Source organism: Syngnathus typhle, linkage group LG12, assembly GCF_033458585.1.
Source record: "Syngnathus typhle isolate RoL2023-S1 ecotype Sweden linkage group LG12, RoL_Styp_1.0, whole genome shotgun sequence".
Taxonomy (NCBI): Eukaryota; Metazoa; Chordata; class Actinopteri; order Syngnathiformes; family Syngnathidae; genus Syngnathus; species Syngnathus typhle.
The window spans coordinates 8,050,861-8,074,234 of record NC_083749.1 but is presented as its reverse complement, the minus strand read 5'-3'; the positions used below and the strand labels follow the sequence as shown (position 1 = coordinate 8,074,234).

The window sequence follows — 23,374 nt, the reverse complement described above, 5'->3', positions numbered from 1 at the left end:
AGATATTTCATTCAGGACAAAATGATAAATAAGAATAACTGAATAGTATTTTTAAACCTTGTGTGCGGTGTGATCGGATAATACTCATGGAGCTGATCCAGTCTGGGGAGATTTTGGACACCAACGAATATAACACCTCCAGACTGGTGGCATCTACCACAAGAATCTCTGGGTAGTGACCATGACAGAGGAGGCGACCTTCTCGCTGAGTACTGATTGTGAACTGATAGAACTAGACAATCACAGTGGAAAAGTCGCAGGAAAAAAACAGAACAAAAGATGACAAAATGGAAGATGTTCAATCTCATTAATGATTGTTATTTCAACACGAGCGCATTCCATGCTATTTTTGTGATATGAGAATTTAATAGTAACTGTTAGAAATAGACTTATCTTTGAATGTTTGTCTGTTTAGACAATACACAATGCGTATTATCAATGAATTTACCTGTATGCCGGTGTGAGCACAAGCCAGTTTTGTAAATTCAATACAGCGGCCATCATTTACATCCCATAAGCACATCTCCCTGGAGACAAAAAAAACCAAACAAATAAATAAATAAATATAAAAAATAATAATAATAATAAATACTCACCCACTCTCTGACGCACTGACAATGTACTGTTTATCACTGCAGGCGCTCGCTTTAGACAGACACGTGATGGAGGCTGTATGACCAAACAACATGGCCCTGGGACAAATCTGACAAAATGGAAACAAAGACAATTAAACCTGTAAGCAGCAAGGAATGGCTTAAATCCAGCATGATTGCAGGGCTAACGAAGGTCTGTAGCAAAAGACCGCTTGTAAACAAATAGATTTTGAAGGAAATTTGAGTCTCTAGGGCACAGGTGTCAAACTCAAGGCCCCGGGGGCCAGATACGACCCGCCACATCATGTTATGTGGCCGGCGAAGACAAATTGTGCATCAAGTTCGTGTGTCATTACTAGAATTGAAAATTGTCTTCACGTTTAATATATCTTTTTTTATTTTAAATATTTGACTAGTCTGATTTGAAAACAAGTTATTTGTCAGTTTGTTTTGTAGCTTTTACTGGATATAATATGAGGTGCTCATACATTTATTTGGGTTGACAGTCATAATGGCCCTCCGAAAGAAGCTATGACTACAATGTGGCTCGCGAAAAAATTGAGTTTGACACCCCTGCTCGAGGGGGGTATTTTGATAAATTTCTGTCAGTAGGACACGCCACTGAAACAACATTGACTCAACTCGTTCCGAGTGTGTGTTAATCTGTGTGTCCATCCTGGCTAACAGCAATAACTGCTACGATGGTATGGACACAATGTTGTTCCAAAAATCATTGATTAAAATCAGTAGCTTGCCGTATGTCCACGGTTTGTATAATACACCCAGTTGGAATTTGAAATTGTAACCAAATGAATCTTTTGAAGGAGTACCTCAATGTATAACTCCCATTATCTCTTGCTATTGTGGTTGTATGCTTGATGAGATGCTAATAATTCAGCTTTGCTCAACATTTGATTTTGGGTCACTACATCATTAGAGTTTTTGCAAAAAGAGAGCAATTTCGAGTCAATAATTTGCATCGTCTATGACCGTGGTTCTCGATCGTTATCCCCCATGGAGCAGATTCCCCTTTCAAACAACAGAGAAAGAATAAAGTATGCGATCTTATCACTACCTCCAGCTCCGGCGTCATGTCCCAAAGGCAGATCTGTCCGTCATGGCAACCAGTGATGATTGTGCTAAAGTCGTCCATTACCAACAGGCTGCTGATACAGTGGGTTGGAGCGGTGCGGCCCCATAGTACAATAGGTAGAACCAGGTTGTTCCCTGACATTGTGCTGGATTGTCTGCTAGAGTTGAGTTGAAACGAATGTTAGTAAACACACAAAAAGTATAAATAAATTGCACATTTCAAAGAACTGTCCAACAAATATATGCTGACCAATGGATATTTTCACTACACTATGGAAAATGGCCCAAAATAAAACTACTTGTAAACACATACATCATATTCAGAGGATTTTATCATTATGGACAACTAGCATTCAATAATTAAAAGGGTTCGTAAACACAAATAAAAGCTTCACATTTGTTTCGGGGGAATGAAGTACAGTAATCCCTCATCTTTCGCAGATAATTGGTTCCAAAAACCGCCCGCGATAAGTGAAAACATTTGGAGCAATACTACATTGTCCTAAAGGTTAGACACATGTTTCCTCAATATAGAAGCTTTATTTTGACTTTTAAATGTTTTTTTAATTTTGAAAAAAACAAAAGCCGCGATGTAGTGAAGCCGCGATAAACGAAACGCGAAGTGGCGAGGGATCACTGTATACACAGAAACTTGTACGTAACACACCACTGTCACCACCACCAACAACACCAATAACAGTGCTATTATGTGCTGTCAGTAACATGATCATGTTCAGTTGCATGTAGGAATTATTAACAATAGTCATCGTATTTCCGTTATAGAAACGCACATTGATCGCTCACTTAATTTGCGCATACATATAAAGCGTTTTATAGCTCCCAAAGAGATAGCATGCAGCAGCACGTCCACAAATTCAAGAGGGTTTGTTGAAGTGACGTACCGTCAGTTCAATTTAGTTTGTGCAGTACTCGTTACATATGTATTGCATCCACTGACTCGGATAGAAATTAGAATTATGTTTAATCAGAGGAATGTTGATGACAGAATAATTTAGTGGCTGTAGTAATCAATAAAGTGCAGCTAAGGCAGAAATGCATATTAAAGGGACGTCGTAAGTGATTCATTCCACTACACATTACTCCATTTTCATTGCCCCCTTATTTATGCGTTTTATACAAACAACAGCTGATCGGCTACAAAGATGCTATGCCGCACTAAAGCCAAACTGTTATGTCGGGACTTCCGGGTTGCTAAAGCGCAGCAGGATATAATGTAGCGCTTAAGGTCGTGGATACGCACCCAAAACAACAGATCACTGGTGCATCTCCTTCGTATTGAATTAAGGCGAAAATATCTCGGTCGGTAATAAATAAAGACAGAAAAGAATCGCTGCTTGTTTTGCGCTTTTAGCTCTGGCAATCCTTTGCGTGACGGCCAGTCAGATGATCACGAGACATAGTTAGGCTAAGAACCAAAACGCATCCGGGTGTTTATTTCAGAATAAAGGTGCACAGCTTGCATCATTGTGTTCTTGTCATCCACTGTTTTGTTACTTTTTCTTTTAAACCAAGTAAAGTATGTTTGATGAATGCAGTTCAGTCGTACTTCAGATTTTACTTTCCATACGTTTTTGAACAGCTCGTTTTGTGTGCACTAAAACATTTTGGTAGTTTCTTTAAGTGCAGCGTAATGATCAAAATCAAGTGGTTTATAATAATTTTAAATAATTTTTTACAAAAACCAGCTCTTGTTTGGTGGTACTTGAGCAATTTTCAAGGTTGATTCTATATGTATTTCCAAACGTATTTGATTAGAAAATTCTGCGTGTTTATTTTGCATTCTTAAATACCCGCCCAATATTATCAACAACAAAATCAGAACACATCGTTTTAATGCAATTTTGCTCCTGTGATAAATATTTTGATATTCCATCATGAACTTCACCAGGTTACATTTTTTTCTGAACTTGTACTAGGATCCATAAAGGATCTGCCTAACTAAAGGATCTACAAGCTCTTGCGACATGAAGAGTTGCCAGAAAATCAGAAAAGACACACATGCCTTTGCAAAAGGACTGTTTTATTTACAGGATTTTTAATTTGAATTACAATACAAATGTTTATAGACTGAGAGTCCCCAGACACTGATAATTCTTTAATTCACGAGTTGAGGAGTGTGAGTGCGTCTTTGCGTGGTATGTGTTGATGTCTGCATGAAGTGTGGCAGCTTTGGCAAAGGGAAAAGTCCTTTAAAATATCAGCAGCCTCTTCTTTCCTACCATCAGTGACTCTCTCCTTTCTTTCCCACAACCTGCATGAATAGACCATTCATTCATTACTAAAGATTTTACACAATTGCTCTATTTGTTGTGATGGAAACATACCCTTTTGAAGTCATTCATGTTGGTAGCCTGTACTGGAGTACCAATGAATGTCAAGTAGTTTATTTTTGTTGTCTCCTCATCTGCTTGGTTTGATTTGATGAACAACTGGTGAATGGGTGGAAAAAAAAGACAAAAATATACTGGAAATGCCTTTTTCTAGTCAAGTGGGAATGATTGTGTTTAATCAAGCTTCAGCAAGACATAGCGGTACCTACAGTGTTCTGGTTCTTACCGTTACACTCTGCACATTCTGAAACTTGACATAGCGCAGTGGAATGATTCCATCGTCTTTGTAGTCTTCCTCCGCCATTTCCAGAGTTTGGGTGGCTTCGTTTCGTTCAGCATCGTCGAAACCCATCGAGCGTGGGAGATTGATGAATATCTTCACCACTTTAGGGGACTGGGCTGGTACACAGACAAGGCATACAACATTTAGCATGGGTGGAAAAATGATGAATAGACAGAAAAGAAGGCAAATATAGGAAATATTGTTTAACATTCTTGAGGACAGTACAATTGACTGAAGTGGAGATCAGTACAAACATACTCACCAATGTCTGAGGACAGCAACTTCATGGAGAAGAGCTTCACAGGCTGGTTGAAGGCGATAGTTATCAGCAACTGTAAAAAACAGAGCGATTATTCAAATATTACCACGTCCTTATAGCGATCACATCAACACAAAAACATTGCTTGTCGATGGCCGGTTTTGGTTAATATCTGGAGCGTGTGAAATTAACCTGTTGCGCTGGGTTTTATCGGTTAGGGTTCTTACCTGTTCATCACAATCTGACTCCAGGTAGGACGAGTCTTTCAGTAAGCAGTTGTCAAAGCCGCAGTCATCGCTCTCATTGAGGCATTCGCAGCCGGCTTTGTTGACAAAAGGCATGAGGTCCATCTGGAACCAAAATAACGTACTATACTGCATTTTAGCTTTATTTGGAAAGTCAGCATAAAAGCCGGCAATAATGATGCAACTTTGCGATGAAATAGTTTATATGTGACAAAATGATGCCCACTTACATATCCCTTTGGAATGTCAGAGTCCTCGCTGTTTCCTGGATCATTCTCTGTGAGCTGTTTGATTTTGTCCTCAAGACCCGCTGCATCTGCTCCTTGATACTGGTCGACCCGATCCCTGTTCCTGAAGAATAAGAACGTCGGTGTGGCTGATATGTTGTTGGATTCCTTTGTTGTCTAGGAAAGAGAGAGTATGTGAGTTGACAAATGTCAGAATTCACAATACACGTGAAAACTTCATCTAGTAAAAAAACGTAATTATTTAATGTGTGAACCTCACAGATTAAAAGAAAAACAAAAATCAAACAGACTTCTAAGTTCGATGAGGTGTGAGGAGAAAGAATTTTACAGATGCAATGTTTGCAAACCACATCTTTTTTGCTATTTCAATCTGGAGGGAATTATTTCATCATTTTAAGAAATTATGCACCATATTTAGTGTGTTTGAGATCAGACTGACCGGACAGACATGGACATCAACTTCAAGGAAGACAACCTGGGGATACTTATTACTCAACATGTTGAACGCTGGAGCTATTCTGACACATGGCCGGCATCTGAGGGGCAAGCAGAATATATTATTAACATGCTGTAATCACAAAGAAGTACTCAAGTGAATGTTGATGACTATACTCACTTAATACAATAAAATATCTATCTTGCATGTAGCAGAACTACATTTTGTTACAAACTAAATAAAGTTGTACTCTTCTGTATGCATGCTAGTCTTGATATGAGTATCTGACTAATGTGACCACAGTTAAATTATTATTACTAGTATTATTATTTCTCTCAAAACTAGAGTTTGGGTCATTGCTAATTAAGTGACCAAAATATGCAGTCAATTCTAATCATGAAATCAAGAAGTTAAATATTGAACACGTATAATATGGCAGAATGACAGATTGGCAAACACACGAGATATTTACCAAGTGTCAAAATACTGGACAACTAAAGCAAATTTGACAATTTCGTAGAGTCCATGCCTTTTAAGTGGTGATCAACAATCTGATGTTCTATTCTCTAAATACAATATACATTATTAGCCATTATATTAGATTTCCCAATGTCCCAAAGACAAGTGACCAAACGTAAATAGTGCAATGTCATTGTAAGCAACCCAGCTAGAAAAGCTAACATTAGCATAATGCTAACCAATAGATACATCATACATGTTTTTAGTTTTCAGATACAGATCTACACCGTCAATGGCATTTTTTCTAACTAGTAAATGCTGACCATTCGTGAACAAGGGGTCTGTGTTAAAGAGACATAGCTGATTGTAGGACGGAGTCCAACGTGGGTCTTACCCGGCCATTGTGAACTTTACCACCGCGAGCCTCGAGCCGGCGGCCGCTAGCTCCGGTAGAAATTCCGGATCACTCCCAATCACTTTAACACCGACCATGGTAGAATTGCAGACGATAGAGGAAGTGTGGTCTTGTGACTTTCGATATATTCCCGAAAGAAGACAACTTAGTTTGACTATTGTGAATAATATTGTGGTGTTTTTAGCTTTGCACAAGTAGCTCAAATCTATTTTTCAGGAACACTCCAGACAGGGCGAGCGACTCCACACGTCACTTTCTGTTTGACCAATAGGAGTGGGGAAAGGTGCGGCTTGTTTTTTCGCCGTCGCACATTCACGTTTGCATTACCGCCACCTTCAGCATTGGAGTGTGAACACAACAAATCTACATTTATTTCGGCTTGTTGTAACTGTGTTTTTCTTGCACCTTCAGCTATTATTAGGCTAAAAAAACGACTATATAAACATTATATTATTTAACGGACTGGGAAAGTGATTTTTAAAACAGATTTGTACAGTGGTCATTAATATCCAATGTTTCCCACTTTTTTACGTCTAATATTGGTCAAAACAATTCTGTGACTTCGTTTAAGTTTGACATGTATGCATGTTTTTGTTTATAATCAATAGGCTGAAAGGCAAATATGCAGAAGAGTGGATCTACCAATGTGGAGTAAACATAATTATTAATGCAAGTACGTTCAAACGTATTTGCAAGTACGTCTGTTTTTCAACATTAAATGTAGAGAAGGTTGATTTACAAATATTTAACAATACTTATTCTCATTGAAGATTTTAATTAAGAATAGTGATTTACTCACTCGTATACCACGTGATGTGCCAAGCACACCTTGTCAGTACCTGCCTGCCCGATGCTCACTTCTGAGGAGGCCGATCTTGCAGTCCCTGAATGCCACACTGCTTCCCCCCCTGCACGGAGCAATCGTGTGTTTGTGTGTGCATGTGGTGTGTGGAACGTGTCAAACCGGTCGCGTGGGTTGGTGAGGGCCGGGCAGGTAAAGTTGCGTGGGGGAGGAGGAAGGGCGGGGTACGGTGGAGCTTCTTCAAACAGGAACAAGGAAACATGGTGCGGTGACAGAGCGATCGGACCCACACCCAAAGAGCTTGATTCTTTCATTTTTTTTAATTTCTTACCACTCATCAGTAAAGAACACGATGTAAGTATAAGTTTGTTCTAATCATAGACAGTCTTACTCGGTCAAGTTTCAGTTTGTTGTTCAAGATTTCTTAAAGGGAGTGTCAGTGCTTCCACCTGAGCGATTACTCTTCCATTCACATTTTCTTCTGTCAAAATTATGTTTTTTTGTTTAACTGTATCCCAAATATATTTTAGCCCTATTAGAATTGTGCAGTTGTAATTAAGCCAAAAATGTGCTTTACAACAAACAATACCTATATTTTTTGGGGTTGACCTTGTGATAAAGACACAGGCCAAATATTCTAATATTTTATAAGATAAACTAAATCAAATATCTCAATGCACAATTTAGGAAGTAAACAATAATGTTGTAGTTTGCAGTGATGCTTCATATAAGATGAATTTGGTTACATTTATCTACTTGATACAAGCACACCTTTCTAGATGGTCACAGTGTGATGCTGTACACCACCACTACAAAATGCAACTACAGTAAATAAACAAATTACTGATTAAAACCATCTGAAAAAGCAGAATTTTATGTCCGTCCATTTTTTTACACTTTTTTTTGCCATGTGTCTATTTACAAACTGCACATACAATGTGAGATCAATAAATATTTTGACCTTTTGTATTACTTAGACATCTGAGAATAATTCTCAAATCATTTCACCCAAATAGTGATTTTTTTTAGTGAAGTTTGAATTGAGATTACTGATGAGTTTCCACTTCAACAGGAACACATAGGCCCTTACAATATATAAACAAAACTTTGGCGATCAGAACCTTACGTTTCCCCCTGAATTCTGATTCTTTCTCCTACTAAAACATGTCGGCCATTTTTTATTAACCAGATTCAACAACTTGGAGAAGGCCATTTTTTCTTTCATCATGACTGTGCCCTAGAAATCAAAGGTTATTTTTTTTAGTTTGGTGTGGACGACTTTGGAAAGAACCCTGACGTCAATTCCGTCAAACACTGTTTGGAACCAGGTGAGCCAGGTTAAATGCCGATGACATCACAAATGGTTCTGTGGATGAGTAGACATAATTTCCCACGGCTGTCTCAAACATCTTGTAGCAAGACAGTGTAATTAGAAATCAGAATCTCTTAAAACAGCACAGACCACACCAAAATAGCTTTACAGTACATGTTTTGAATGGTTTAATCTTCACTTGGTGAAGCCCTTTAACGCTGCCCCACTGTTTACTTTAAACAAGCAAAGAGCCAAAGTTTTGATTGAGGAAAGAAATACTGTCTTCTTCAAAGCGCTCACATTTGTGATTTATGACTACAAGAATGTGAAGGGACTGTTGGAAATAATTTAATCATTAAAAGATAAATCATGAGAAATCTCACTTTCTATTTATTTTTAAATTGAATTTCGTTGAATTCATTGATTAGTATTTCCTGTACATTCCAAAGTCAACCCAATTACCGAATCACCACTAGGGATGGAGACGAGCTAAGTTAATGTTCAACGTTTTACAATTCAACTGCCACCCAGAAATTGGGCAGCGACAAAAAAAAGAAAAAAAGTCCTTTATGTTGAATAAATTGTCGATCCGCCTTGTAGTAATTAGGGCAAGATTAATTTCTCTGTAAGGCTGTACCATCATTTAAACTCAATTTTACTACTTTCTGCCATCTAAAATCAACATAAACAAATTAACAAATTCATTATTTGAGTCCAAATTCATTATAACTGACAATTCCATGGCTTGATTGAGTTTTATAACTGAAATAGACTTCTGTAAATAAAGAACTTATTTTTTTCCGCCGACATGAATATGCATAGTAATTTATTGGTGCTATGCACGGGAGATAAGCCAGCGTGGACTGGCATTAAGTGGATTTCATTAGTTTAAGTCCTGCTGTTGCAACTGCTGGAGAATCTCAATTATGACTTGAGTCCAAGTCAATAGCTTTCATTTGATGCCATCATTCAATTTCTGTTGTCACCTTCTCAAAGTGTATGACTTAAAGATGCAGCAATTTTTCCAGGCTTACATAAATTGGCAATACACTGGACAGGATTTGGTTCATAAATCCTCCCTAGAAAAAAAAACCTCTCATCTTCTGAAATGAGTAAATCAGAATTTGTATTTACTAAAATATCACAAAAGATAAGATAAAATATTATGTTGAATTACTCTTTCAAATATGGGAAAGAAGAAAGCTCCAAATATTAAAATGTTGTCTGTGACGGTCTGGACCAATCTCCATTCGAAAACCTTTTTGTTTCATGAGCTTTTCTTTCCAAGCCAATTGTTGACTTTATTATCAGGCACTTGTTCTGTCATGTACATGCGGTTGCTTTAAATTGTTGACATGCTTGTGAATACACATGACAGATGGTTTGAAAGCAGAGTGAGGGAGTCCATCTTACCTGTACATCAAAATTGAAAAACAGTTTCTAAAAAAGCCAGAAGAGAATCTATGCCCCACATACAATGCTGTCCTTTCATCCCTTTGACGATAATTCAATAAATTAGCCTCTAATACTAAATAAATACTAAACAAGCAACTGCTCACGCTTGTAGAGCAGATTTGAAAGTTATTTATTTACAACACTTGCAAAGGAACCTCAAGTGCTGCAGCGATGGTGAGTTGTGCGTCGCCCTCATGGACAGATTAGTGTCAGTTGTCACAGGACAGATGCTTTAGGAAACCACAGACACACAAACCCTGGATACCTATTATTATGGAACCCTACCACTTGAGAAATTGACTTTTATTTGCTGTTCTATGATTCCATTATTATTGAGTCATTGATACGGTAAAATGGAATTGATAGATGATCTAAACGCAATTTGTGCATATATCCGCCCGTATGTTTGTTTTTGAACTTCTATCTTGTATTGTTTTGTTTCATAGTCGGGTGCCATTATGTTGCATGACAGCTGGCGACCAATCCATTCTATTTTTATTTGCTCACGGAATGACATCTTTTTGCCACTAATAGTGTTGACATCCCTTTTTTTTTTACCCGTCTGAGCAAGAGCTGAGACGATCCCCCCCCCCCCCCCCCCCCCCACACACACACACACACGTACACATATTCTCAGGTTTCACTGTTGTCACCCACTCAGTAGATCACTTACCCCGCCCTCCCCTCATTGTTTCCATAGTTACACCCCGTAGCCAGATACCAGCAAACCTGTTTTCTGAGTCAGGTGATGCCACCAATGAAGAAATTTTATGTTTTAGATGTTTCTTTAAAATTATTTTCTATCAGCCCTAAACAATCTCGCTAAACTGCATCTCGGTCAGTTTTCGAATAAGTAAATTCATCAACTTTTTGTACACCACAACATGTTGCTTCACATTTCTTATTGCTTGTGCAACTGCATGGTGTTTTTGCATTCTCACTCCTGGAAGGAAATAGTACTCATAGTCTGATGGCGCAGTATATTCTGAAAAAGAAATTTGAGACCGCCAATGAAAACAAGTCATGTAACATTAATGCCATTCTGTTTTCATGTCTTTGTTTTTTGTTTTTTTAAACCACGTTCAATTGTTCATGTGCTTTAAGAGTTGACGTAACAACCGTATGGGAAGACTGTTTTGTCCTCACAAATGGTATGTTGTTTAACTGGATGATGACAGGGGGTTTGATTTAAAAATAACTTGCATTTTTAAAATCAAGATTGTCCGTCTCAGTTGCCATACTGAGTGCAAGTAGTTTGCCATGAAAAGGAATCAGGCCACTCGCTAGTCGGTTCCATAGTCCAATTATAACACCCATGTGTCAATCTGTTATGATGTTGAGCAGGGCTTATCTTACACAGTCTAGTCTGCAGCAACATAGCACCAATGGTCATCAGCAGCTCTGATCTACTGCAGGCGTGTCAAACTCATTTTTATCACGGGCCGCATTGTAGTCATAGCTTCTTTCGGGGGGCCATTATGACTGTCAACCCAAATAAATGGATGAGCACCTCATATTATATACAGTAAAAGCTACAAAACACACTGACAAATAACTCGTTTTCAAATCAGATGAGTAAAAACTGGTCAAATATTAAATCAAAAAAGATATTATTAAAAGTCAAGTTAATGCACAATTTGTCTTCGCGGGCCACATAAAATGATGTGGCGGGCCGTATCTGGACCCTGGGCCTTGAGTTTGACACCTGTGATCTACTGTCTGCTTACAAGCTTTTCTTTTGCAATGAACCACATGTCTACGCCTCACTAAAGCAATAGTACATCTGTGTGGATGGATGAGACAGCTTACCAATCAAACCCATCACCCGCTCTTGTTTTCAATCCCAACCTACTTTTGGATGGACAATAGAGTACCCGTTGCAATTAATTACTCTTACTTACTAGGAGCATAACAGCGTCTAGTATTGTAAAACCTTAATCCTTTTTTGTTTTTCAGAGATACTTGCAGCGTCAAAATGACGACGCGCCAGGCTGGCACCCACGGGTCTATGAGGCCCGACGATGAGGTCATGCCATACAGTGATGATGAGACAGACGATGAGCTGGATGTGAGCACAGATGAGGAAGAAGAACCGGTGCCAGGAGCTCCACCTCCCCCTGTGGAAGTGAGACCCACTGGTGAGACCATCCGTCCTCTGCCTGACCGCCACGAGCAGGATATATAATAAATGATGCTAATAAATTATCTTTTCAAAGTTATAGATATAATGATGTGGCTATGCTTTGATTATACTTATTACATGTAAGTGCAAAAATGATACGCTTCGTATTGAGTATAAGGGAGTAATTGCTTAATTTTAAGTATTTGGGACAATTTTATGCTAAAGTGACATCAGGAGTAACACAAACATTAATATACTCTCTTTTTTTTAAGAAATTGGCTGGAAAGTGAAAGCCAATGACCGAGGCTTCCACCACCTGCCAGAATTTGAAAAAAAAGTATTCCTGTGCATCAAGAAGAGCAGATACTCTGTAAGTGCACAAATCACGATACGACATAAAACAAAATGATTTGTCTAATTGTCCACATAATGCTTAGTTTATGGTACTCAAACCATCATGTAAATCTCACTGGTACAAGGTCATAAAAATGATTGTCGTCACTGTTGTATCATTTTGGATATTTCTTCTTTCAGGGGAATGCCATCAAGACGTATAAATACAATGTCTTCACGTTCCTTCCCCTCAACTTGTACGAGCAGTTTAAGAGGGTTGCCAACATTTACTTTTTGGCTCTGCTCATTCTACAGGTACATTTTCCAAGACTCGTCAGTGGCCAAAAAATTCCAATTGATTATAAAATAAAACAATAGCATGTGAGAAGTAGTCTTAGCATTTATCTTATAATCAAATTGTCAATATAATTGTCAATTAATCAAATATACATTTTGTTTTCTTAGAGTATTCCACAAGTTACAACTCTGCCTTGGTACACCACCTTGATCCCTCTGGTTGTGGTTCTGGGAGTAACTGCCATCAAAGACCTGGTGGATGATCTTGTAAGAAAAGCAACCTACTGTCAGCATCCTGCGCTTACTGAAACAATATGGAATTTAACATTTATATAATATATATATGTGTTTAAATGGCAACAAATAATTCTGATGCTATTTGATAGTCAATAAATGGACTTATCTAAAATCAAGTTCCCTCTCGCTTGATTTACCTTTCAGGCTCGACACAAGATGGACAAGGAGATCAATAATAGGAAATGTGACGTTCTGCTGGATGGCAGGTCAGAACTTGTTCATGTTAATTTGCCATTATTTTTTGGGGGTGAATTTTGAAGTAAACTGCACTACTAATCAAAAGAGCTTGCCTTAAATCGTTTTAGTTCTGTTCAATTTTTAAGACTACTAGTTTTGCATTTGTCATTTCATGATATAATGTTTCCATGTGGAGAAAAAAAACCCAGATATCTCATTTTATATATGACCTTTTTTCCCCCATTTAAGACTAAAATGAGCTTTTCTTTATTGTATTGACAAATTGTGACAATATTCAGTTATATTCATTGCTCAGGTTTCAAGAGTCAAAGTGGAGACACATCGAGGTTGGAGATGTCATTCGCTTGAAGAAAAATGATTTCATTCCGGTATGTGTAATTTGCTCATAGGCATAAATAAATGAACAACGCATATTCTGTTTAACCCATTTTACTTTATCTGCTCACAATTCAAATGGGCTCTGACTGTGTTGTACAGGCATGTTGTATGACTTGTCCAGTGTGTCAGATTGTATTGTTTGTTTTGTGTTACAGGCGGACATATTGCTTTTGTCTAGTTCAAACCCAAACAGCCTTTGCTATGTGGAAACAGCAGAGCTTGATGGGTGAGGCCTCTATTTTTATCTTTTATCAAAATAAATTAAATAAAATTCCAAGGAAATGCCTATGCAATAATACATAGTCAACAATTTAAAATGTCAACACATATCAAACTATATTTGATTGATGAAGCAAAGGCTTGCCTTTTTTCCCCCCAAGTATTCTTTATCAACACATTACTCTTTGTCAAGTAAGCCAACAGTAAATATTTTTCTCTTTGATGTGACTTTTTTATGACAAAGAAAGGAACACCATTTATTCAAATATTTAAAATCAAACTACAAATGCTCAGATAATAATAATGGAAACCTTGTAAAGTGATAGAAACAAAGTGCTTGTTGTATGTGGATCTTTTTATCCATTTTATCTTTTTATCCGTTTTTAACATGTTTTCACAATCTTCTTTACTGTCTGCTATCATTTTAATATGGTTTCAACTTGTTTTTGACTTTTATCTCTTGTAAAGTGGCCTTGAGTGACCTGAAAGGCGCTTCTAAATTAAATGTATTATTATTATTATTATTATTATTGAGAACATCTGTTCTGATCATCATCCAACGCCCATCCCAATGTTTGGTAATAAATGATTGTGTGTCTTTTTTTCCTTTTCAGAGAAACTAACCTAAAGTTTAAGCTGGGACTTCGAGTAACTGATGAAAGACTGCAGGAGGAACGTCAAATGGCTCAGTTTGATGGTATACTGTGTAACTTGTATCTGTTTTGAATTTCAGTTCATGAACTTATAAGTAATACAAATGATTTTAATGATAAAAATGTCTTTTAAAAGTAAGAATATCTACTTTTTTATTAGGATACATGCAAATAATGTAAGAGGGCTGTAGGATGTTTATTTCTTTTTAAATTTGTAAATAATTATTTGGACTATTTATTAATAATTATTTGGACTATTTATTTCGACCCCATCTCTTTTATAGCTTTGATTGAGTGTGAGGAGCCCAATAACCGTCTGGATAAATTCACTGGGGTGATGCACTGGAAGAGAGAACGCTATCCACTGGACCTGGACAACATCCTACTCCGAGGCTGCAAAGTCAGAAATACTGAAGAATGTCATGGACTTGTCATCTTTGCAGGTTCGAATGTTGGTTTGTGTTCTTTTGAAGAGTCAACTTAGTAGCAAAGTCGCCAATAGCAAGCACTAATACCACTAGTACTATTTGAGTCATAAAATGTCTCCCAAAAAACAATGACAGATAATTTTAAAGAAGTGCTTCTGTATCCCAATATAGAATTTTCTTTAAAATTGCATTAAATTCATGGCAATTTTCATTTCTTCTAATGTCTAATGTCTAGTTCCTGATCATACAGTCGCAAAAGTCTTGAGTACCAATACGTTGAAATAAGGCTGGTATGGCATAGCTACTGATACCTGGTATCAGTACTGTCCCTTCCATATTTCTTATGTTTTCCTTTTTCTTCTGAAGGTGCTGACACAAAAATCATGAGAAATGGTGGAAAATCAAGGTTCAAGAGGACCAAGATTGATGAGCTGATGAACTATATGGTCTACACTGTGAGTTAAACTTAAATAAACTGTAATCATCTGATTTTATGATTTAATACATGGAGACACGGTGTGCTGTGTATAGATTAGCATAGTTATTGATAAATTGATGATACAAGCGTGTGGTGTTATCGTTGATTTATGGTCTTGATGCCACGGAAGCATAATAACACAAGTGGCATTCATTTGAATGCTTCCCTAAACCTAAGAGGAAATGGAGTTTCATGGTCATCAGGTTGTCCTTATTAGAAGTGTGTGTTAAAAATGTGATTTTTCTCTTGACAACTCGATAGATCTTTGTTCTCCTGATCCTGGTGGCAGCGGGACTTGCCATTGGTCACAGCTTCTGGTATGAGGAAATCGGGTCCAAAGCCTGGTATTTGTATGATGGGAGAGAGGACGGTACCTCCTACAGAGGATTCCTCAGCTTCTGGGGCTACCTCATTGTTCTGAACACCATGGTACCGATTTCACTCTATGTCAGGTTAGTAAAAAGAATAATCCCTTATCTGAGTCTGTTGATACTGATAATATCAATAATAATATTTAAGAGTTTTGTTGTAGTAACAAGATAACAGAAAATTGTGAAATTGAGTTTCTGTTCATGTTGCTACAGTGCTACCCGTACAATCTGTCACAGTTAATCGAGATTTTTTTTGGAGGTATTTTATTGAATAATTATCTTGTTTTTTTATTTCAAATTGATAAGCTCTGAAGTAAATTATTGTTTATCTAAAAGGTCACCATTCCGATGTGTTAAAGTGTTCTTTTGTTGATTTGTGTTTAGTGTGGAAGTGATCCGTCTCGGCCAGAGTAAATTTATCAACTGGGACCTGCAGATGTACTATGCAGAGAAAGATACAGCAGCAAAGGTACATTGGGAATGCACAAACCATATCGGGGCATTGTTTTCTTACAGTAGGTGTAGCCTGAAAGTTTACCCTGACTTCAATTATTTACTAAGTATGACGAAGGTTTGGAATGACTCTTTGCTTTTGGGATTAGTCCCCTGCTTGTGAGATTGAATAGTGACTATCCCTTCTGATGCAATTCTCGACAGGCTCGAACCACCACCCTGAATGAGCAGCTTGGACAGATTGAATACATCTTCTCAGACAAGACGGGAACACTGACACAAAACATTATGATGTTCAAAAAGTGCACTATCGCTGGGCGCAGCTATGGTAAAGTTTCAATTTATTATATCGACCTTTTTGTTTTGAAATGATATTTCGTTGAAATTCTGCCTTATTCATAACAGGTGACCCAACCACTGCTGAGGGAGTGCGTCTGGATCGCGGAAAGGTAATACTGAAAAACATCAGTTTCTAATTTTCTTTAGTTCTATTTATTGGATCTCAGTGTCTAGAAAGAAAATGTATAGCACTTGTTACTTCTTCTCTCCTAAAAGCCAGTGGACTGGAGCTGGAATCGGTATGCTGACAAAAAGTTCCAGTTTATGGACAATTCCCTTGTCGCCTGTTTGCGAGCCAAGAAGGATAAAGAGGCGATCGAGTTCTTCAGACTCCTCTCCCTTTGTCATACTGTCATGGTGGAAAACAAGGATGGTAATTACAACTTATTAATGATGATGATACTCATTTTAATTTGTGAAATCTAATCTATATGCAAGTGTTCTATGTCAAACTATTAACATGTAGTTTTTGTTCCCTCTTTTAGGTGAATTGGTGTACCAAGCAGCGTCCCCAGATGAGGGCGCACTGGTGACAGCAGCTCGGAACTTTGGCTTTGTTTTTCTTTCCCGAACTCAGGACACAATCACTATCAGAGAAATGGAACAGGAGAAAACCTTCGAGATGTTAGCGCTGCTCGACTTCAACTCCGACCGGAAACGCATGTCCATCATCTGTATGAGTACTCACGCAAACACGTCATTTTGATCATCAATGTTGCACTAAGCAGAGAACGTTGAATCTAATGAAATTAATCTCTTGGTCTTCCAGTGAAGTTTCCAGATGGTCGTATTCGTCTATACTGCAAAGGAGCTGACACGGTCATCTACGAGCGACTTTCACCCAATTCCAAGCACAAGGACGAAACTCAGACTGCTTTGGATGTGAGCTCATTTTGCTTAACTCAGAATTTTGGGCCTAGGGAGATATCTAGGTGGCTCCGCAAAACAAACTGAAATTTACAAATCCCCCCAAATTCTTCAAAGAACACTAAACAATACTGTATGTTTCCTATGGGGGATGAGAATGAAATTGTGGAATAATAAAAATATTCACAAGACTCTTATCTGGTCTGCCACCTGAGTGCTCTAAGCATTTTTCAGATGGAAAGGGGTCAGTGCCCTCGCGGACCTCCCACTAGCTCCGCCAGTGATAGTAAATGCACAAAATATCTCAAACTTTTTTGAACCCTTTGCTATTTCCCCTGCAGAAATTTGCCAACGAGACCTTGCGAACACTTTGCTTGTGCTACAAAGACATCAGCAGTAGTGAGTATGAAGCCTGGTCCAGGAAACACATGGAGGCTCAGGTCACCTTGAGCGACAGAGATGCTGCCCTCGATCATGTGTATGAGATGATTGAGAAAAACCTTATGGTGGGTAGAAAATGCTTTGTTGTTTGAACCTTTTATCAGTATGTAAAACTTTGCCTTTCTGTTCAGCTGATTGGGGCAACAGCCATCGAAGACAAACTGCAAGAAGGAGTACCGGAAACCATCGCTAAACTGGCACAGGCTGATATCAAGATCTGGGTTCTGACTGGAGATAAGAAAGGTACTGGAAACTCAGGAGAACAAGCAATCAAAGAAAATGCACGGATAATTATGTTAAAGTAATGAGTAAAAAAATTGTTTGAGTAGCAGTTTACTGATTTCTGCTTTTTGTTTTATTTGCTTCTTCCAGAAACTGCAGAGAATATTGGATTTTCATGCTCCCTTTTGACGAATGACATGCAAATCCATTATGGAGAGAATGTCAAGTGAGTCATATTTTAAGGGATCATCTTCTCGCATTTCTCTACAAACATCATCAAATAATAGCAACATGTGAAGGATTCAATTATTGTAGTGTCAACTGTGTAAAAATATGCTTCAGAAGACTTGCTTGCTTGGTAAAGCAAAGTGTCACAGTTGTTAGGCCAGTGTCTCAGACTCATTGTCACTGGATTTATTTGTTTGTCATCAGTGAGAAGTTGAGTCTCCGTCAGGCTAAGCGAAGACATGAGCCTCCCACTGAGAGGCGAGGCAGAAAGAAACTTGCAGAGCCATTTTTCCCTGAACCAGGCAAAAATGCACTCATTATCACAGGAGGATGGCTGGTAATATTTATTTTTATTGTTGATTTGTTTTAATTGTATATTCTATTTTCTTTTAATGCTCTCTTTAAGTGTTAGTCTTTAAAAGGTACTGATATTATGTAATAGAGAGTTGGTACCTAGGAAGAGAAAGAGTCACAGTACACTTAAATACGGGTGAAGAAAGTGATTTCAACGTACATTCAATTTGTACTTTGTTTTTACTTTTTCAGAACGAAATTCTGTACGAAAAGAAGAAGAAACGCCGCCGTTTGCGTCTTCGTCGTCTGGGAAAGCGACCGCCTCACAACAACCCTCAGGACGGACAGCCAATGAACGAATGGGAGAAGGAGATGAGACAAGTAAAAAAAAAAAAAAAAAAAAAAGCGAGAATGCACAGTTGAGTTTCAATGAAACGATTTGATTGATGACTTTTTTTTTTTTCTTACCAGATTGACTTTGTGGACATGGCCTGTGAGTGTGAATCAGTCATTTGCTGTCGGGTGACCCCAAAGCAGAAAGCTAATGTGGTCAGTTTGGTGAAGAAGTATAAGAAGGCAGTGACGCTCTCCATCGGTGATGGGGCCAATGATGTCAACATGATTAAAAGTATGTATGCCATCATGTATCTTCAATATTTCATCATCACTAATCTTGCCCATACTCATGTTTATTCAGCCTGACTGTGAATAGCACGTATTGAATACGTATTTTCATAGTTAAATCCATAAATTATGCCAAAGCACTTTCATGAAATTTCAAGTGCTTAAAAACATCTTCAAACATCCCTAAAATTACACAAAACATTCAGTAACGGGTAATTTTAGGCCATTAAAATAAAAGCATGCCAGTTGCCCCACACAGAAAATATGAAAATGTGCTTTCATACTGTGAAAGAACTCATGAGCTTTCTTCAGACTTCATGTTCTGACTTTTTTTTTTTTATCTTCAGTAGGTTCAGTATTATTATTATTATTGTTATTATTATTATAAAAACGCTTACAAGTGGGTTTTTCCGTGAACGCCGAATATGTTCCTCAACAAAACCTACAAAAAATCCATTAATAAATGAATTTGCAAGTAGTGAACAATTACGTTGTGAGGGGATCCACTGTACACACAATTTCATGGCACACTTTCCTTTGCATCGTCAACATCTTTTCTCCCCATTTGCTGTTCCTCCAGCCGCAGATATCGGTGTTGGCATCAGTGGTCAAGAGGGGATGCAGGCTGTGATGTCCAGTGACTTTGCTTTTGCTCAGTTCCGTTACTTGCAACGACTCCTGCTTGTGCACGGACGCTGGTCCTACATTAGAATGTGCAAGTTCCTTCGGTTCTTCTTCTTCAAGAACTTTGCGTTCACATTGGTCCATTTTTGGTACTCTTTCTTCAGCGGATACTCTGCACAGGTCAGAATCATGCCTTCCTGAACAATAAATGTGATCCTAGGCCCTGAATTATATTTCATTGTAATTGTTCTCCGTCTTTAGGTGGCCTATGAGGACTGGTTCATCACGCTCTACAATCTTTTTTACAGCAGCTTACCTGTTCTTCTAGTTGGACTCCTCGACCAGGTAAAAACAACCCTGTCATAGTCATACTTTAGCATGATATACTGACATCTGAAGGTTCAACTTTTATATTTCTCTGCATTGTGTTTAACTCTGAAATGAAATATTTACCCACCAAGCCGCACATTTCATCGTACAGTTTGGAACCTTAACCTAGTTTCCATTGTGGGGCGTGTCAGCTATGTAAATAGAATGACATCAAGTTAGCATGACTCATCTTAACGCATGATTGAATTGAAGGTGTGCTACTGTATTGTTTGTGTTCTTCCCATTGACACACACACACACAAAATATCTATTGTCAACAAATCCAGAAATTGTCCGCTTTTAGGATGTATTATTTCCAATTAATCTGTTGCAAATCAATCTGTCGATCTACAAGTGATCCTCTTCCATTTTCATTTGCTGCAGGATGTTAATGACAGACTGAGCCTCAAATTCCCCAAGCTATATCAACCTGGTCAGCAAGGGACCTTGTTCAACTACAAAAACTTCTTCATCAGCTTGTTCCACGGCATCTTCGTCTCCCTCATTATCTTCTTCATTCCTTACGGAGCATTCCTGCGAACCATGGGACAAGACGGAGAAGCGCCTTCAGATTACCAGTCTTTCGCCGTTGTCACCGCCTCATCACTGATTTTTGCCGTCAACCTACAGGTTAGTCACTCGCACAATGGCCGAAGTGTTTAGCAAGATTAACTTTGACATCAGAATTTTTTGATGACGACCGCTTGAATATCTACAATGACATTTCTGTCATTGAGAAATGTTTAGATACTTTTGCTCAGTGTTGTAACTGAAATAATATAAGACATTATCATTCTTGCTGCCTTTAGATCTCCCTGGATACCTCCTACTGGACCTTTGTCAACTGTTTTGCTGTTTTAGGAAGCATAGCCATCTATTTTGGCATTATGTTTGACTTGCACAGTGCTGGAATTCATGTCATCTTTCCTCGCCATTTTACTTTCACAGGTCAGTCAGTCATTTAGCGTCTTCTCTTCAGTGTCCTGCCTCAGTTTAGTAAAAATAAATACACAGTAATCCCTCACTACATCGCGGTTCGTTTATCGCGGTTTCACTCCATCGTGGATTTGTTTTCCAAATTAAAAAAACATTTAAAAGTCAAAATAAAACTTCTAACTTGAGGAATTATGGCACAAAACTTGCTCACATGCCGCCAGAAAGCAAGGAGTGCCCACACAATTGAAGTGCGTACACTTGTACATTTTTATAAAAACAATTTTCTAATAACTAGAGTTCTAAAAACATATTCTGATGTTCTAATAATAAAATATGCACTTAAATGGTCTCGTATACATTTATTGACACACAAAAAATGTAGAGACAAAAAAAAAAATGTACAGATGAGAGGGTGACCGTACTTCGGGGATTTCACTTATCGTGGATGATTTTTGGAACCAATTATCCGTGATAAATGAGGGATTACTGTATAAGTATCTGGATGCCATAATAGGAGCTCAAATAAAAAGCGCACAAACTCAGATGTTGTTTGTCACTAACCATGTTAACAATATTCCGTTTTATATAGGGGCAGCATCAAACGCTCTCCGCCAGCCTTACTTGTGGTTAATCATAATCCTCACAGTGGGAATCAGCTTGTTGCCAGTCATCTGCATCCAGTTCCTACATAAAGTTATCTATCCTTCCGTGGGAGATAAGGTAAGGTCATATTTGCAGGCCTTAAATGAAAAGGAAAATTGAGGGATTAGTTTGACCAATCAAAGTTGCCTGTGAGCTGGAGTTAAATCATTTCATATTTTTTCAGATCCAGAGAAATAGGAAGAGGTATGAGTTGGAAATGCAACAGGAGGCAAATAAAAAGGCGCCAGCCTTCCAACGTGGCGGACGTTCCCGCCGCTCTGGCTATGCCTTCTCCCATTCCCGAGGCTTTGCAGACCTCATCGCCTCTGGGCGGAGCATTCGGAGACGCCCGGCGTCGCGGGTTAGGCCCCAGAGTGGCATCAGGGAGGTTTCTGAAAGAGCTGAGAACACTTGATGATTGGAGACTAGTGACAATATGCTGGAATTCCCTTTTCTGGAATCACCGTCGAAGGGGACCAATCTGCGACAACACTGTCAAGACTGGAAACTCAGCATAGAAAAGACATTTAAGTGGAGGTATATTTTCAAATGGATGTTTAAGTGCTTTTGAAAGTGACATCAGAAAAGAACCGAGGCACTTTTTCCATCCTCTATGCACAGACTCTTATATGCTAAACCAAAGACAAACAACTGACATTTTTTGGTCATGCACCGACAGTGTGACTCGCAATGTCATTTATTTAACTCAGGATTTTAAAACCTAAAGCTTTATTTTTTAAGTTAGTTAACCTCACCCAACCCACCTTTCCCCCTTATCACCACTGCCACATGGTTCCAGCTCCATCCTGCACTTGAAATTAACATTTCTATCACATTTTATCTCCATAATTAATGATTCAATTGTTACATTTGTTTTTGTCCGTTGAAATTCTAAATTGATGCTCATTTTTTTGAACACAACTCTAATTTTTTTATAATGAATTAAGGAGGGATGTTACTACGTCATATATGCAAGGTGGATTGTTGTAAAGTGTCACTTCATTTAATTTGTGAACATTACTCCTCTGCTGAATCAAGTGCCTGACAGTTCTCACAATCACTCATTTTGTACCTTCAAATGTAATTCAGTCTAAATCATATTTATCATGCCTAAAAGAAATCCCAGATGTAAAGAATCCTAATCTTCCCCTTATTTTAAAATTTTTGCATCCTCGTGTGTAAACATACAAATGTTTGTTTACATTAAATTGTCATTTCATTGGCCCTACAATTTATGTATCTGCCACACACATTTGAGCCAAAACTGAGACATTGTTGTTCTGTTACTGTTTGCAGATGCGTTTTTAACCTAATGATTAAGGCAGTGTGGTTGTTGGGTTGAGTTGATATTTTATCATAGTGTTGTTAATAAAAGTCAAGGGTATATGTATCAATCTGGAACTCTGTTTTCTTCTCATCTTCTTTTGTGTGTGAAGTATGTTTTGTATTTCACTTAAAAGGGCCCTGATGTAAATTCTCTATATTTTTTAAGTTTTTAATCATAAATATGTATCGCCCAGCATGAATAAGTCTGGAAAGTTGTGGGAAGAATGACCCATGATTCCCTTGCCTACGACTTTGTATGAAAAAAAAAAAAAAGAGGTCTCTGAA

At 38.1% G+C, this 23,374-nt stretch overlaps 3 protein-coding genes across 6 annotated transcripts in view; 1 reads left to right on the top strand and 2 right to left on the bottom strand.

Annotated features, from left to right (window-relative positions):
* LOC133163432 (WD repeat-containing protein 7) overlaps window positions 1–3,105 on the bottom strand; it is a 42,550-nt gene extending 39,445 nt beyond the window's left edge. The window contains exons 1-5 of one of the 2 annotated variants that reach the window (XM_061293328.1): window positions 2,947–3,105; window positions 1,669–1,840; window positions 597–703; window positions 449–527; window positions 58–232 (exon numbers count right to left, since the gene is read on the bottom strand). In XM_061293328.1, the coding sequence (XP_061149312.1) occupies window positions 58–232; window positions 449–527; window positions 597–703; window positions 1,669–1,827 (520 nt within the window). In that variant the 5' untranslated portion in view covers window positions 1,828–1,840; window positions 2,947–3,105. Of the gene's footprint in view, window positions 1–57; window positions 233–448; window positions 528–596; window positions 704–1,668; window positions 1,841–2,946 lie in introns of those variants that run through there. The other variant, XM_061293329.1, reaches the window with a different exon arrangement.
* Window positions 3,106–3,705: 600 nt separating this feature from the next.
* Window positions 3,706–6,616, bottom strand: txnl1 (thioredoxin-like 1). 2 transcript variants are annotated; one of them, XM_061293237.1, is made up of 8 exons: window positions 6,361–6,616; window positions 5,511–5,607; window positions 5,054–5,227; window positions 4,806–4,928; window positions 4,582–4,651; window positions 4,263–4,435; window positions 4,031–4,135; window positions 3,706–3,957 (listed from the first exon to the last, which is right to left on the bottom strand). In XM_061293237.1, exons 1-8 carry the CDS (start codon window positions 6,456–6,458, stop codon window positions 3,928–3,930), a joined length of 870 nt encoding a protein of 289 aa, XP_061149221.1. In that variant the 5' UTR covers window positions 6,459–6,616; the 3' UTR covers window positions 3,706–3,927. The 2 variants fall into 2 exon arrangements, with proteins under 2 accessions (XP_061149221.1, XP_061149222.1); XM_061293238.1 differs by having other exon boundaries at window positions 6,290–6,371.
* Window positions 6,617–7,374: 758 nt separating this feature from the next.
* atp8b1 (ATPase phospholipid transporting 8B1) lies at window positions 7,375–23,157 on the top strand. 2 transcript variants are annotated; one of them, XM_061293236.1, is made up of 31 exons: window positions 7,389–7,537; window positions 8,448–8,511; window positions 11,907–12,088; window positions 12,345–12,442; window positions 12,607–12,720; window positions 12,871–12,969; window positions 13,144–13,205; window positions 13,493–13,565; window positions 13,731–13,801; window positions 14,409–14,491; window positions 14,732–14,890; window positions 15,242–15,330; window positions 15,615–15,805; window positions 16,109–16,193; window positions 16,382–16,505; window positions 16,583–16,626; window positions 16,733–16,889; window positions 17,002–17,190; window positions 17,286–17,398; window positions 17,725–17,889; window positions 17,956–18,067; window positions 18,197–18,272; window positions 18,479–18,611; window positions 18,821–18,949; window positions 19,040–19,196; window positions 19,773–19,996; window positions 20,078–20,161; window positions 20,570–20,815; window positions 20,995–21,133; window positions 21,711–21,841; window positions 21,948–23,157. In XM_061293236.1, the coding sequence occupies exons 3-31, from the start codon at window positions 11,926–11,928 to the stop codon at window positions 22,176–22,178; spliced, it is 3,741 nt and encodes a 1,246-aa protein (XP_061149220.1). In that variant the 5' UTR covers window positions 7,389–7,537; window positions 8,448–8,511; window positions 11,907–11,925; the 3' UTR covers window positions 22,179–23,157. The 2 variants fall into 2 exon arrangements, with proteins under 2 accessions (XP_061149219.1, XP_061149220.1); XM_061293235.1 differs by lacking the exon at window positions 8,448–8,511 and having other exon boundaries at window positions 7,375–7,537.
* The last annotated feature ends 217 nt before the right edge of the window (window positions 23,158–23,374 follow it).

What these genes read in the sequence shown, in the direction of transcription:
- txnl1 (XM_061293237.1), bottom strand. Translation starts at nt 6,458, where the DNA reads ATGGTCGGTGTTAAAGTGATTGGGAGTGATCCGGAATTTCTACCGGAG. An exon ending in CTGACATTCCAAAGGGATAT is followed by an intron (nt 4,929 to 5,053) that starts GTAAGTGGGCAT and finishes TTTTGGTTCCAG; the next exon opens with ATGGACCTCATGCCTTTTGT. An exon ending in GTTGCTGTCCTCAGACATTG is followed by an intron (nt 4,436 to 4,581) that starts GTGAGTATGTTT and finishes TCTGTGTACCAG; the next exon opens with CCCAGTCCCCTAAAGTGGTG.
- atp8b1 (XM_061293235.1), top strand. Translation starts at nt 11,926, where the DNA reads ATGACGACGCGCCAGGCTGGCACCCACGGGTCTATGAGGCCCGACGAT. An exon ending in TGTGGAAGTGAGACCCACTG is followed by an intron (nt 12,089 to 12,344) that starts GTGAGACCATCC and finishes CTTTTTTTTAAG; the next exon opens with AAATTGGCTGGAAAGTGAAA. An exon ending in GGGAGAAGGAGATGAGACAA is followed by an intron (nt 18,950 to 19,039) that starts GTAAAAAAAAAA and finishes TTTTCTTACCAG; the next exon opens with ATTGACTTTGTGGACATGGC.